Source organism: Vulpes vulpes, chromosome 14, assembly GCF_048418805.1.
Source record: "Vulpes vulpes isolate BD-2025 chromosome 14, VulVul3, whole genome shotgun sequence".
NCBI lineage: Eukaryota > Metazoa > Chordata > Mammalia > Carnivora > Canidae > Vulpes > Vulpes vulpes.
Window position 1 is genome coordinate 25,849,402 of NC_132793.1, and position 13,767 is coordinate 25,863,168.

Below are 13,767 nucleotides of genomic sequence, written 5' to 3' on the forward strand. Positions count from 1 at the left end.
GCCCGTCCTGGAGGGCCTCCCGGCACAGCGGCACAGACGAGGATGGCACGGGGACAAGGGGGTCACTCCCAGCCGGGTCAGGGCGGGTTCGGCCCTGTGGCCGGAGGCCTGCACCCCTGGAAGGCCCAGCTCCTGCACCCCGTGCGCCTGGGCCCTGCTGCCCATGGGGCCAGCTGGGTTCTTTCACAGGGTCATAAAGTGTCCGAGCCCAAGAGGGCGTCAGCGGCAACTCCCTGGCCTGCAGATAAGAGGAGCCAAGGAGACGGGCTGTGCCCAAGGTCGGGAGACAGTGAGGCCCCACACCTGCTCACCCCCCTCCCCCTCCGCCAGTCTCTTTCGGGAATGGGGCACGAGTTGGAGTACCTAAATCTCCTTTAAATCACACTTTTTTGGAGGGAGTGGGGAGGAGGGAAAAATTCAGAGTGGACCGGAACCTCAGCCTGGGGTGCTGACACAGCTCTCTCTTCTTTCCCTGAAAGGCGCTGCGGGGGCCGGGACTGCCACCAGTCCCTCCTGTGAGCACCAGCCCCCTCAGGACTGAACTAGGGGGACAGCCCAGGGCTCCACAGTGAGAACACAGCCTGGCTCGGGCTCTGGTTGCTCGGCTCCTCCCAGGGAAGGTTGCAGATCACTCAGAGACCAAACCGGCCTCCACCTAGCTTCAGTAGTAGGGAAATGACTGGCTCCCATACCAGAAAGGCTAGGTTCTTTGGCTTTAGGCACAGATGGATTTAGGGGGGATTTGTCCAAGCCAGCCATTCAGTCCTGCCGGATGGGCTCAGTAGCCCTGAGCCCCGGGACTGACTTTCATGGGTCCAGCTTGGTCAGATGCCCACTGACCACTGGGATGGGCTGTGCTGACTGGCCAGGCGTGGCGCAGGTGCTCATCCTGGAAGAGTTAGCGTGCCCTCACCAGAGGGAGGGGTTTGGTTTCTGGAGATGCATGAAAGATCTGGGCCCACCCTATAGAGCCCCGCTAACCCTGGGTCTGCAGGGCTGGGGCAGCTGACAGGAGGGCTGGGCACAGGCCATAGACAGAGTATGTGAGGTGATTAAGATGCTCTGGAAAAAGTAGGTAAAGGGGTCAGCATGTCAGAGTTGGGCAGGGAGGTCTTACTGAGAAGGTGACCTTGAAGCAAATCCCCGGAGAGGAGGGAGAGCTGGGGACAGAGTGTCCTAAGAGGGAATAGCAGGCAGGAGAGGGGTACAGCTGGAGTGGGGTGGCAGCGAGGGGTCTGCCTCTGGGGGAAGTCTGGTTCCTCTTTAGGGGTTTAAATTCATTCCCTGCAGCTGCCACTGCCTTCGGGGCGGTGGGGGCGGGGTGGCATGGACAGACACACACCACCCCCCAGCCCCCCAGCAGCACCTCCCCCCCCCCCCCCGCCCCAGGGTCAGGGGGCCTTGGCCCCAGGGCCCTCTCAGCTTCCTCCTGAAGGCTTGTTCCCCCCTTTGCTCCCATCCTCCTCATCCCTTCTTCCCTCAGAGGGCCTCCTCGTCCTTGGGATGAGAACTGGAGATGGGGCCCTGCAGTCAGGGCTGCCTGGCTGAGGCGCAGGGACCAAGGGCCAGAAAGCTCACGGCTCTCTTTGGAGCCCTGTCTCTGCTAGAACCCTTATGTTTGGGTTTTTACTTGCCAGAGGACGAGCCCCCAGGACAGTGACCACCCCTGTCTTTTCACTACTCTCTTCCCGGTGTCCTGCACGGGCCTGACCCCCAAGGAAGGGACACTGGTGGGCACGGCCTCTTCCAGGCACTGCCCTCTCCCCTGCCCTCACTGTGGCCGCCTCAGATTTCAGGGAGGCCCGTGTGTGTGTGTGTGTGTGTGTGTGTGTGTGTGTGTGTGTGTGAAGTAGGTGCGCGGTGAGGTTGGGGGTGGGGGTGGAGAGAACTAGCTTGTCGTTTGGCGCCTACTCTCTCTACCAGGTATTGTCTATACCATACAAGTTCTATTTTGTGGACACGGAACCCCCTTTGGAAAGGAAACTGGGGCTCCGGGAGGTCAAGTGGCATCTTCAGGGTTTCCCAGCCATGTCCACCCCAGTCCACAGCCTCTCTGCGTGCTGCCTAAAACCCCGTGGGTCCCCCCAGTTGGCAGAAAGTTGGACTCAAGTCATTGGTGACCCCGTGGGTGGGTGGGCAGGTGGTGTAGGTGCACTGTGGCCGGAGCAGAAGGACTGGGGAGCACAGCTTGAGACCCTTCTGTGCCCGGGATGAGGGCTCTGGGTACTGGCTTCCCCCTGCCCCTGGGTGCTGTGTGGAGGCGGGCGAGCCCTGGCCTGTGGAGGAATGAAGTGGGAGCATGTGGAGTTGGGAACCGGGGCCCCACTGGCCCGTTCAAGGCTTTGGGCGTGGTTGGTTTTTTTAGTTTGGGGGGGGATTTTTGTGGTAAATATGGTGTAATGTTAAAATCGCCATTTTTAACCATTTTTCAGTAGACAATTCTGCAGCGTTATGTACACTGACAGTGTTGTGCAAGCAACACCATTATTTCCAAAATATGGTTTTCGTCACCCCAAACAAACTCCATGCCCGTGAAGCAGCAGCTCCCTGTCCTCGCGCGTCCCGGCCCCTGGGAGCCCTAACATGCCTTCCGCCTCCGTGAAGGGACCTGCTCTAGACGCTGCGCGCACGCAGACCCATTCAGTGTCCGTCCCGCTGTGACTGGCTTCTTCCACTCGGCATCGTGTGCTCCAAGGCCCTAGCACTGAAGTGTGTCTCAGTGGTACTTCGTTCCTTTTTACAGCTGAATAACGTTCCACTGCGTGGATAGACCACATTTTGTCTTATCCATTTATTTGGCAAGGCTTTTCAAAATGTAAACGATGTAAGTCAGTCGCCAATATTTTTAAATCCGAGTATTTATCTAATGGTGTAGATTTCCAGTTTCTTCCAACAGTTTAGAATGCGTGATCTGGATCCTGGTACCTCCCGCTCGCACCTGCCCAGCAGCTTCCCGTACTAGACTAAGGCAGCCTCTGAGTAGGGGGAAGGGGGTGCCGCCACTGGAGCCAGTACCTGGGGCCAGCTGGCTGAGCAGCACAGGTGCACAGGCCTGGGGCAAGGAATTGGCAGCTCCAGGAATCTGGGCCAGCCTGGGCTCCTGAGCTGCAAGGGGCCCGGGAGCATGCACACCTCCCCTCCCCCCTTCCCCTGTGCCCCTTCACCCCTGCCAGAGGTATAGGGCAAGGAAGCTAACCTGGTCAGCGAGGCAGGCAGTTGGGGTGCCACCTCTGGGCTGGTGCAGGGCTGTGGCAGCACAGGAGGCTGTGGGCCTGATGCCCATGCTGAGCACGGGGACCTTGGCTCACTGGGTGCCAGGCATGGTGCCCCCCACCCAGTAACCCTTTTCTTGGAGGAAGACCAAGCCCTCCAAGGTCAGGCAGCTGGCCTCTTGGGGATGATGCCAGGGTGTGAAGTCTCACCTGCAAATAGGAGTTCCCAGGACCAGCAGGTGTGGGTGTCCATCCTCGCCTTCCAGATCCTCAGCTCCAGAAGAGGCTTCTGAGTGTGTGAGGGCGTCTTCAGCAACAACAGGTCTTGCCTCGGTGGAAAGTGGGCAGCTGTCAGGACTCACCTGGGCCAGGCTAAGGAGGCATGAAGTCTCCAGGAGGGACAAGGGACCAGCTTTGTCAGGGCTGTGAGTACCTCCTTCCTAGAGACCTTGGAGGAGGCCTGCCCTGAGGAGGCAGCATTGAGCCAGGCCTTGAAGGCCGACGGAAATTTTCTGAGCTTGGAAGCACCGCGGCAGGCAGACAGCAGAGCCCAAGCAAAGGCCTGGAGATGGGAGGCCCTGCGGCCACCAACGGAGTGGGATCCCGGCTACAGAGGCCCTGAGCCTAAGAACACACCCGGCCGCAGCCTGGGCTGTACCACGCGGTGGACTGTGGGGAGCGGAGCAGAGCGGAGCGGAGGGGCAAGGCTATAGAACCAAGGAGTAATGAGTAGGCCCGCCCTGGGAAAAAGGTGGAGTGGAGACAGGGGTGTGACTGCAGGGAAGGAGAGCAGCCACTCTCCTCGGTTGGGAGATGCCCCTCCTGGAGGGCCAGCACCTGCGTTGCCCTTGTTACTCTATGTCCCAGCCTGGGACCGGGCCAGCCTGCAGTAGGTGCTCAGTAAATACTGCCAGGTGATTTGTTCATTCTAGGCTGGTCGCTGGAGACCAGCGAGGTGGGGGGAAGCAGGCCCATCTGTGATGGAGGAGGAAGGGGACGGCGATGGGTGGTGAGGGTCCGCAGGTGGCAGGGCCGCAGGCCAGAGGGCACTCTGGGGTGCAGCTCAGTAAGCCCAGAGCCGAGCCTGGAGCTGCCCTGCCTGCAGGAGGATGGGGGGAGCGGTGGCCGCCCAGAGGAAGAGGGGGAGGGGCAGCCCAGCCCGGGGGACCTGCGGCAGCCGAGGGGGAGGGGTGCCACTTCACCGCGGCCTTTCCCATCCCCCTCTGCCCAGGGCTCGGCGGCTTGATGGGCAGCCGGGCCCCGCCCCCGGGCAGCCGGGAGCCCAGCGATTGGTTGGGGTGCCCGAGCCGCTCGTCGCCATGGGGACACTCCGGTGGTGCGCGTGCCCAATGCCCAGCCCCGGGGACTAAATCTTCATAATCTGCCGGCCGGGAGGTGGGGGTGGGGCCTCGGGCGACCCTGGCCTGGGGGAAGGGGCGGCCTGGGAGGCGGTCAGGCTCGCTGTGGCCACCCCTCCCCCAGCAGCTCCGGGCACCTGGGCGCCCCCGGGAGCCGCGCGGGACTCACCTGACAGTGACCCGGGGAGCTGGAGTGGCTTTGGCCTCTGCCATCTCAGCTGGTTGGGCAGGAGGCCGGGCCTGGACTAGGGAGAGGGGCCGGGACTTCGATCTGAGAAAGTCTAGCCCCTCGGTTCAAGTTCCGCGCCCCCACCCCCACCCCCACCCCCACCCCCACCCCCGCAGTGTTGTGCTCTTCGCAGCAGGGGGCGCCCTCAGCAGAGCTTTGTTGGGCTGTCACCTCTGGAAAGCAGGGATGGCCCGTTGAGGTACAGGGAGTGCAGACCTCAGACCCCGCAATCCCGGCTCTGGGTGGCCTGACACAGGAGGCAGCTGTGGGGGTCAGCTGCCAGGACAAGGCTGGGCCTGCGTGCAGGAAGGAGTGGGGCGGGGGTGTCACAGCAGGGCTAATGCATTAGCCAGGTTCTCCTTAGGCGGATGCAGGAAGTTGAGAGCCTGCTGTGGGGAGAGGGTGTGAAGGGGTAAGGCAGAGGTGGGTGAGAGGAAGAGGGGGCTGCTAGTCAAGCCCCTAGTGGCCTCTAGGGTGTCCGAGGACCTCTGGCATGCAGCAGGCTTGTCAGACTTGAGCTTGCAGCCACTCACTCCCCAAAGCCTCCCTTGAGCCCTTGATGTGGTGTCGTGGGCTTGGAGTGCAGGGGGCCACCATGTCTGGCACACTCTACTCCTGATGGTCTGTTTTCTGGTGGAGGGACCCTGCCCTTACGTCAGGTAGGGGCAGAGCTCGCCTCTTGGAGCCCCTAAAGGGGACGGCCATGCTCATCTCCTGCCCAGAGATGCTTGTGAGGACCACGGGCAAGTATTCCTTGTGGCTGGTATGGCCATCATACCCAGGGGGCTTGTAGGGTCAGTAGGTGCTGGGGTGGAGCCTCACACCCAGGCCTCTTGTTCCAGATGACTCCTCCTCTGAGAGTGGCAGCGGCAATGGCTCTTCCACCCTGAACCCATCCACATCGAGCAGCACGCAGGGCGACCCCGCCTTCCCCGAGATGAATGGCAACGGTGCTGTGGCCCCCATGGACTTCACCGCCACCTCCGAAGATCAGCCCATCAACCTGTGCGACAAGCTCCCGCCGGGCACAGCGCTCAGCACGCCCTCCTACCCCTCAGACGGCTGCGGCACCGATGGACTGCGGAGTCGCGTCAAGTACGGGGTGAAGACCACCCCTGAGGTGTGTGGGGCTGTGGGCCTCCTGAGCCACGAGCCTCCTTCTTCCTGTACATGTCAGGGTTGTGCAAGGCTGACGTGAAATCACATGCGCCCAGCGCTGTGACCCCAGGTCAGCACAGAGGCCCTGGCTGCGGAGGCTTCGGCCGAGAGCTCATACAGTGTGTGGCCTCAGTCAAGGCCTTCCCTTCTCGGAGCCGCTTGGCCTCAGTCAAGGCCTTCCCTTCTCGGAGCCGCTGTCACCATCTGTGAAGAGCGCTGGGCCCCGGCCTTAGTGGAGGTGATGTGTGGCCTATTCCCAGAATAGTCTGCTGCACGTTACAGCAGCAAGGGGCCACAATCAGCACTGAGGCCTTCCCCCCGCTACTTTGCATGCTGTCCCCTTTTACAGATGCAGAGAAGGAACGAAGCCTTTGCAGCCCCAGGGATGTGGATGTTTGCAACCCAGTAGATCAGGCTGATGCAGGGTGGGCCTGGGAGAAGGGTGGCCGATGCAGCTGCCTCCACCACTGGACACTCCTCCCTGCTTCCCGGGGCCCCCTCGTCCTCCTACAAGCTGCCTCTGGCCACTAAGGTTTCCCGCGGTGGTGCAGCGCTGCATTGAGCACATGAACGCTCTTGGGAGAGTTTTCTCCTGCCAGGGCTGGGGGGCCAGAGGTGACTTCTCGGAGCCCTACACCCCCAGCCTCCAACCATGTACCTCTACACAGGTACATGGTTGTACCTTTCCCTCCCTGGGCCTCTTCTGCACAGGGTGTGGGGTGGGTGCCAGGCTGGCCTCTGATGGCCTGTCTCATGGGAAAGTTCTGTACCGATGAGGGGGTGTTCAGCTGTCACTGTGTCTGAGCCCAGGCCACAGAGCAGGTGCTGGCCAGAGCATGGTCTTCCCCCTCCAAGTCCAAGAGGCAGGCTCCCTGCACTGAACAGATAGAGCTGCAGAGGGAGAGTCCGCCATCATGACCTCAGGCCACGTATGTGGGCCAAAGAAGGGAGATGGGAGCGTCAGTGCCACCGGCAGCTTGTGTCTTGCGGTTTCTATCTCCGTCTCCTCTGGCCCTGGCATAGGACTTGGCTAAGGAGCGGCCTGGGAATGTGACTTGCCCAGGGCCTAGGAGGTGTTTTGACTCTCCACCACAAGTCTGGCATGACCCAGCAGGAGGCCGGAGGACCTAGGTGTCTCTGCTCCTTGTAAAGTCTGTGTAAGGGTCAAGAGCTGGGCACTGGGCCAGAGGCCCTGGGAGGGCCGATCCCTGTGGGCAGGTCACAGGAAGCCTGGTGGTGGCAGCCGCTGCAGGACTGGGTGCCGGCCAGTGTCCATCTTCATCTGTTTGTTCTTCAGCAAGAGCTGGGATCCCAAGAAGAGGCTTATTCTGGGAGGAGTTCCTGTGGTGGGAAGAGACCGCAGGTCCCTTCTTTGCCGTAGGATAGGGTGACTGCCTGGTGAGCTGGGCCTGGTTCCCACTCCCCCTTCCCTTTTTTTTTTTTTTTTTAAGATTTTATTTATTTATTCATGAGAGACACAGAGAGAAAGAGAAGCAGAGACACAGGCAGAAGGAGAAGCAGGCTCCATGCAGGGAGCCCGATATGGGACTCTCTCCCAGGTCTCCAAGATCACGCCCTGGGCTGAAGGCGGCGCTAAACCGCTGAGCTACCCAGGCTGCCCCCACTCCCCCGTTCTACATACACCCTCTGCATGGGGGCTCACAGTGTCTCCTTGGGGGTGGCAGCAGACAGGAGAACCCCAGCCTGGCAGCTTCGGGAATGCACTTTGCCTAATGGACCTGTCGCCTTGGCTGGTTCCCTCTCCCAGCCCATCTGTTCCTCCTCCTGACAGACAGCACACTCGCCGCCTGTGTGACAGCTCAGTTGCCAGCTCAGGGTTGCAGCCCCCTGAGGATCAGGGAGGAAAACCCCAAAGCCAGAACCAGAAGAGGCTGTGGCTAGTGGCGGGAACCCAGCCTGCACCCACCTGTCCCTCGCACGATATGGTGGCAGGGCCCTGCATGGGCACCACTGCTGAGTAAAGCACTGACACCTCTGCTCAGTGCCTCCGGGGCCCCAGGCTGCACTTACACCGTGGCAGGCAGGCGGTCCTGCCTACAGCCGCCAGGGAGGGGTGGCAACACTGGTGCCTCCGATTCATAGAAGGGAGCAGGGAGGGGAGGTGGTGCAGGACCTTGGAATTGTGGCTGGCTCACCGTCCCGGTCCCCAAGCTCACTATGGCCATCAGAGACCAAGAGCGGGCCTGCTCTGACCCTCTGGCCCTCGCCCCTTCTCAGTCGCCCCCTTACAGCTCCGGGAGCTATGATTCCATCAAGACTGAGGTCAGTGGCTGCCCTGAGGACCTGACGGTGGGCCGGGCCCCCACAGCAGATGACGATGATGACGACCATGATGACCACGAGGACAATGACAAGATGAACGACTCTGAGGGCATGGACCCCGAGCGCCTCAAGGCCTTCAACGTGAGCGCCAGCGAGAGCCAGGCTGGGGGGGGGGGGGGGGCTATGGCCAGGGCCAGCCTTCCCCACCGCCTGTGTCTCCCGCAGATGTTTGTGCGGCTCTTTGTGGACGAGAACTTGGACCGCATGGTGCCCATCTCCAAGCAGCCCAAGGAGAAGATCCAGGCCATCATTGAGTCCTGCAGCCGGCAGTTTCCCGAGTTCCAGGAGCGGGCTCGCAAGCGTATCCGCACGTACCTCAAGTCCTGCCGGCGCATGAAGAAAAACGGCATGGAGATGGTGAGCCCCTCCTCCCGTCCCCGGTCCCCTCTGCACCACCACTGGCCTCCAGCCACACCCCCGGGGCTCCTTGGTGCTCCGGCCAGACTATTCCCTCTCCAGTATCCCTGGAAGCAGGCACTGCATTCCCAGACTCACAGAGGAGGGGGCTGGGGCTGGAGAGGGCCCAGAAAGGTTATACGGCTCCAGAAATCATGACCTGGGGCCCACACCCCAGCCCTGTGCCTGCCACCTCCGGGGCAGGGTCTGGGTAAGCCCCAACATGGCTCCGTCCCCGCTCTGCCTCCAGACCAGACCCACGCCTCCCCATCTGACCTCGGCCATGGCAGAAAACATCCTGGCAGCTGCCTGCGAGAGCGAGACAAGAAAAGCAGCCAAAAGGATGCGCCTGGAGATCTACCAGTCCTCCCAGGTGCGTGCTCCCCAGCAGCCCTGGGCAGCAGGGGTGGGCGGGGCGGGGGCGGTCCTCAGAGCAGAGAGAGCCGCAGCAGGGCAGATGTGCAAAGTCCAGCACCAAGGCCCGGCACACCTAGGGAGTCTGGCCTCCCAGAGGGTTCTCAGCTAGGCAGGAGCAGATCAAATCTGGCCTACAGAGACGTGAGCAGAGTCCCACAGGCCACAGCACTGGGTCCCAGGGACAAGGGTCAGTGCCTGCCACCCCTCGGGTCCCCTAGCGCTTTCCTCCCCTCTCTGTAGGACGAGCCCATCGCCCTGGACAAGCAGCACTCTCGGGACTCCGCAGCCATCACCCACTCCACCTACTCACTGCCAGCCTCCTCCTACTCCCAGGACCCCGTGTACGTCAACGGTGGCCTCAACTACAGTTACCGCGGTTACGGGGCCTTGGGCAGCAACCTGCAGCCCCCTGCCTCCCTCCAAACAGGAAATCACAGTAATGGTGAGTGCGGGGGACCCAGGCTCCCTGGCTTCCTGACCAGAACCCAGGTCCATGTGGATCGCAGCCTCAGGGAACGGAGCCAGGCAGGCCGGGAAGCAGAAGCCCGCAGGGAAGGTGCCTCCCTCATGGCACAGGGGACCTTCCCCATTTCATAGTCTCAGGCAGTCCTTGGATTGGAAGGTGAGAAAAACGGGCTGGTTAAAACAAAAAGCTGCCCCGTCCTTTCTTGCCTCCAGGGAGGCTTGCTCCAGTGCTTCGCTGGATACACTGTGGGGCCTATCCCTGCTTCCGCTCCCCGAGGACCACCATGAGCCAAGCCCTGCTCTACATGGGTCGAATCCTCTCCACACTCCTGCCTTACCTGTGATGACCAAAGCACGGTGACATGGTCCCTCGGAGTTGACGGCAGAGCCAGCATCTAGCCCTGGCACGGCCCGGTTTCTGCTGCGTCCTGGGGAGCTGGCTGAGTGGCTCTGGGCAGGTCACTGCCTTCTCCAGGCCTCAGCCTGTGTCCCTGCACTACGGAGCCCTATCTAGGTCACCCGGAGTGATGGTTAACTGTCTGGCCCCCTCCACTACCCCGTGAAGCTGGTAATTCCTTAGGTGCTCCCCGCAGTACTTCCCGGGTGCCTCTGATGCAGACAAGATATGGCCCAGTGGTTGGGAAACAGTCCCTGAAAAGATGCAGACCTCCCTGTGGTGTCAGGGGCTGCCGTGAGTGGGAACCAGAATGAGGACCTCAGACCCATTCACCTTGGGCCCCATAGATCCCAGGGAGGGTGGGTGGGGGAGGCAGCAGGGAAAGAGCAGGCTCTGCTGGTGGAGAACAGGTTGGTGGCCTCGGGGAATGGGCAGGGCATGGGTGGGGGTGACCTCAGGGCTTTTGGGACAGGACACTTGGATTTTGTTGTGTGTGTATAGTGGGAGCGACCGATCAGTTTTAAGCAGAGGGCTGTGAGCTATGCGCTGCCTGCCCTGTGGTGAGATTGGTACTGGAAGGGCAGGAGGCAGAAGCTGTGTGCACTGAGGGTCCTGCAGAGGCAAAGGGGTGAGGAGAGCTGAGGGTGACCCCAAGTTGAATAGATTAGAGGAGGGTGCCACCCACAGGCCAGGAAACTCTGGTTCGAAGTCTCGGCCAGCGTGCCTGAGAGTTCCTCTCAAGCCCTGTCTTTGGCTGCAGGGGACCCCTCGCTGTACCCAGGCAGCAAGGGAGGGGCTGGTTCTGCCCCTGGCAGAGAGCCCGACACCCCCTCTGCTCACCTTGCCCAACCACCACGAAGTGTGTGCAAGTCCCTGGAAGACTCCTGCCTGGGCTTAATTTCTCATCCCTTCCTAATGCCTCTTAACCTAAAATAAGAGGCTGCCTGGCCTTAATCCCTGAAGCTGAGGCCGGAGCAGCCAGCTGCACTGAGAGGTGGTACTGCTGTCCCGGAAGGGCTGCTTTCCTTCCAGAAGGAAGAGCCATCTGACTGCCCTGCCGAGTATCTGAAGACAGGTCCCAAGGCAGTGAGGTCAGGACCCTTAGACATGGCGAGCCAAAGGCCCCCGCGTCCTTCCCAGGCTGTGGGCGATGGTGACAAGCCCCCACCTAGTGCCACACACCATGGCCTGGCTGCAGCATGGCTACAGCCCCTGGGCCCCATTCGTACCTACCAGAGAGGCTCCAGCAGCAGCCAGCTCTTCCTGGGAGGGAGGCAGTTGGCTCTGCCCCTGTGCTTCCCAGGGGTTCTGTTCCTTTTTGTAAGCACCCCGCTTCCTTAGAGGTGGGTGGAGAGGTCCCTGAGAAAGACACGTGCTCAGTTAGCTCCCAGCCCAGGGTGGCACAGGTGCTGGGAGCCCTGGCTTGGAGTCCAGCAGCTGGAGAATGACCACGGGCTGCTGTCCCAGCCCTGCTGCCCTCCATGGCAGCTGGCGGTCCTTGCAGCCATCTTTCTTCAGTCATGCCAGTGCCTCCGCAGAGCCACTCCATGAGTGGCTCCTTGCTCCTCGCTGTGCTCATCAGGTTGTCATTGGGAGGTGCAACTGAGATTTGATAGAATCGGCTTGGCCTTTCTTTCCTGGGGTGCTGGACAACTCGGACCCTCTCTTGCCCCTGTAGCAACCCCACCTCAATGTCAGCACGAGAGCCCGTGGGAGGGTGGCTCCAGAGCAGACTGGCTGCAGGAGATAGGGACAGTCTCCCGTCCAGGCCCTGGCCACCATCTGACAGCCACAGAAGAACAGCTGTGAGCACGGGGATACAGGGGACAAGGCTTGGGGATGGGAGAGAGAGGAACCCCAAGGCCAGGTCACAGCACCTGTGGCCCTTCCTCTGCTGTCACCACACATTCTCTGGAGGGGACTGGGAGCCACCCTCCCCCACCCCGGGGCCAGCCCCCACAGCATCTAGGAGTTAACAGAGGTACTCCTGGCCCATCCCCATAGACCCTTGGCCACCAAGAGGGAAGTCCACCACCGGCTTGGCTGCTGTTTCCAGCCAAGTCACCACAACCCTGCTCCTTTGTCCTGCGTTTTATCTTAACAGACTTAGCTGCTTCTCCCTTGATTCTCAATTCCAAGGACATTCCCTAGCAAGCCACTTCCAAGGACCTCCTCCTTGAAGTCCATGTGCTCTGGTTAGAGAGGAAACAGCCCCTGGGACAGATGGGCCTGTGTCAGACTCCACCCTCCTTCCCCAGTAGTGGGCTGCACCAGCTCCCTTGAGCAGCAATCCAGTTTCCGCAGTTCCTCCTGGCGTGTTCCTTCGAGCCTAGGGGTCTCCAGTGCCTGGAGCTTGCCCATCTCTCTGGGTGTAGCAGCATGAAGAATGCCCCGGTAGCTCCCCTGTAGGTGCAGTGATGAGTGGCGCTGGCTGCTGGAGTCGTGGGGAGCTGGCTGACAACCACAGACAGCCTCCCGTGCCTGCCCACCAGGGTGAGACAGTCCAGTGTGGGGAGACAGCCTCCTGGAGGACGCTCCAGCCCCACACCCCCAGATACGCTCTTCTTTGGCTGTTTGCTGGCTTAACACCTCAAAAGAACGTGTTTCAAATTCCAGGAGCCTCCATGTCTCCTGGGAGCCCATTGATAAAGCCCCAAACCTGTCTGGAAGCCCGTTCCCAGTGGGCCCAGCAGTGCCTGGCCGTGCTGAGGATTTCACAGGCATGGCTCCGTGCCCCCAGCAGCCTCCTCCTGTTCCAAGGCTTAGGGTTGTTGACAGTTGCCTGTGGAGTGGCGGAGTAGGCCCTGAATTCAGGCGAGCCTGATTGCAAAGCCCGCAATGCACTCGTGGAGGGGCCTGGGAAAGGCAAAGAGGAGACAGGGCCTGGTGGTCCCCCGCCACACACACCCCTAGGATGTTTCAAAAGACTTCAGAGGCTCCTTTTTTGCTGCCACCATTCTGAGGACAAAGGGAACTTCTCCAGACTGCCCTCCGCAGTCCTGTCCTGACCACTCCGACCCTCGTGTACCTTCCCCTCACTCAGAAGAAGGGGGGGTTCTGGGTGCTGTGGCTCATCGGAAACAGGCTTAGCACCCACAGCACCTTCTTCCACATGGCACTCCCAGCCCCTCCCCTGCAGGGCATGGTCACCATCCGGCTGGCCTAGCCCCAACCCCTCCCACAGTCAGGCAGGGCACCTGGCCTTTCTTCTCCACCTGGACAGAAGCCCCTCCCTTGTCTGGGCACACACGCAGGTGTTTCTTTTCCTGGTCTCCTGTGCCTTCACTCTGGGCTCCAGGGCTTTCCACACACTCATGCCTCTCAGGGTGTCAGGTGCCTGCTTACTTGCAGCGTCTTGAATACCCTCTCCCTGGACAGTCACCCTGTCAGAGGACAAACAGCATGTGGCTGTACGTAGGGCACAGACACCGGCAGTCCTTCTTATGGTCAGGACCACACTTCCTCTCGGCTATCACCATCTCCCATTTGAAGCTCTGATTTACCACCGCGAGGTGAGTCAGGGATGTGCGGCCTCCTCACCTGGCCACCAGGGCTGGGATGTGTGCCTGCTAGGGGACTGCTGCCTACCTAACGGTCCTCAGAAAGCGGCAGACGTATGAGCAGGGCCCCAGAGCTGGAGTCAGAACCCTACTCTGGCCAAAGCCTGTGCCCTTGCCATGTGCTACCCTGTCCCAAAGGAAGAAGCGCGCACACGTTCACCCCTGGCCTCCAGGCCCTCCACAGCTTCCACCTGCCGACAATAAGGCCCCCTTCCTTGCAGGGGTTAATAGA

General features: G+C 61.1%; 1 protein-coding gene across 4 annotated transcripts in view; it reads left to right on the forward strand.

Annotated features, from left to right (window-relative positions):
- Positions 1-13,767, forward strand: part of NOL4L (nucleolar protein 4 like) — a 130,992-nt gene that overhangs the window by 112,517 nt on the left and 4,708 nt on the right. For all 4 annotated transcript variants that reach the window (XM_026009900.2, XM_072736133.1, XM_072736134.1 and 1 more), the window contains 5 exons: positions 5,642-5,919; positions 8,196-8,381; positions 8,466-8,657; positions 8,947-9,069; positions 9,354-9,555. In XM_026009900.2, the coding sequence (XP_025865685.1) occupies positions 5,642-5,919; positions 8,196-8,381; positions 8,466-8,657; positions 8,947-9,069; positions 9,354-9,555 (981 nt within the window). The remainder of the gene's footprint in view (positions 1-5,641; positions 5,920-8,195; positions 8,382-8,465; positions 8,658-8,946; positions 9,070-9,353; positions 9,556-13,767) is intronic.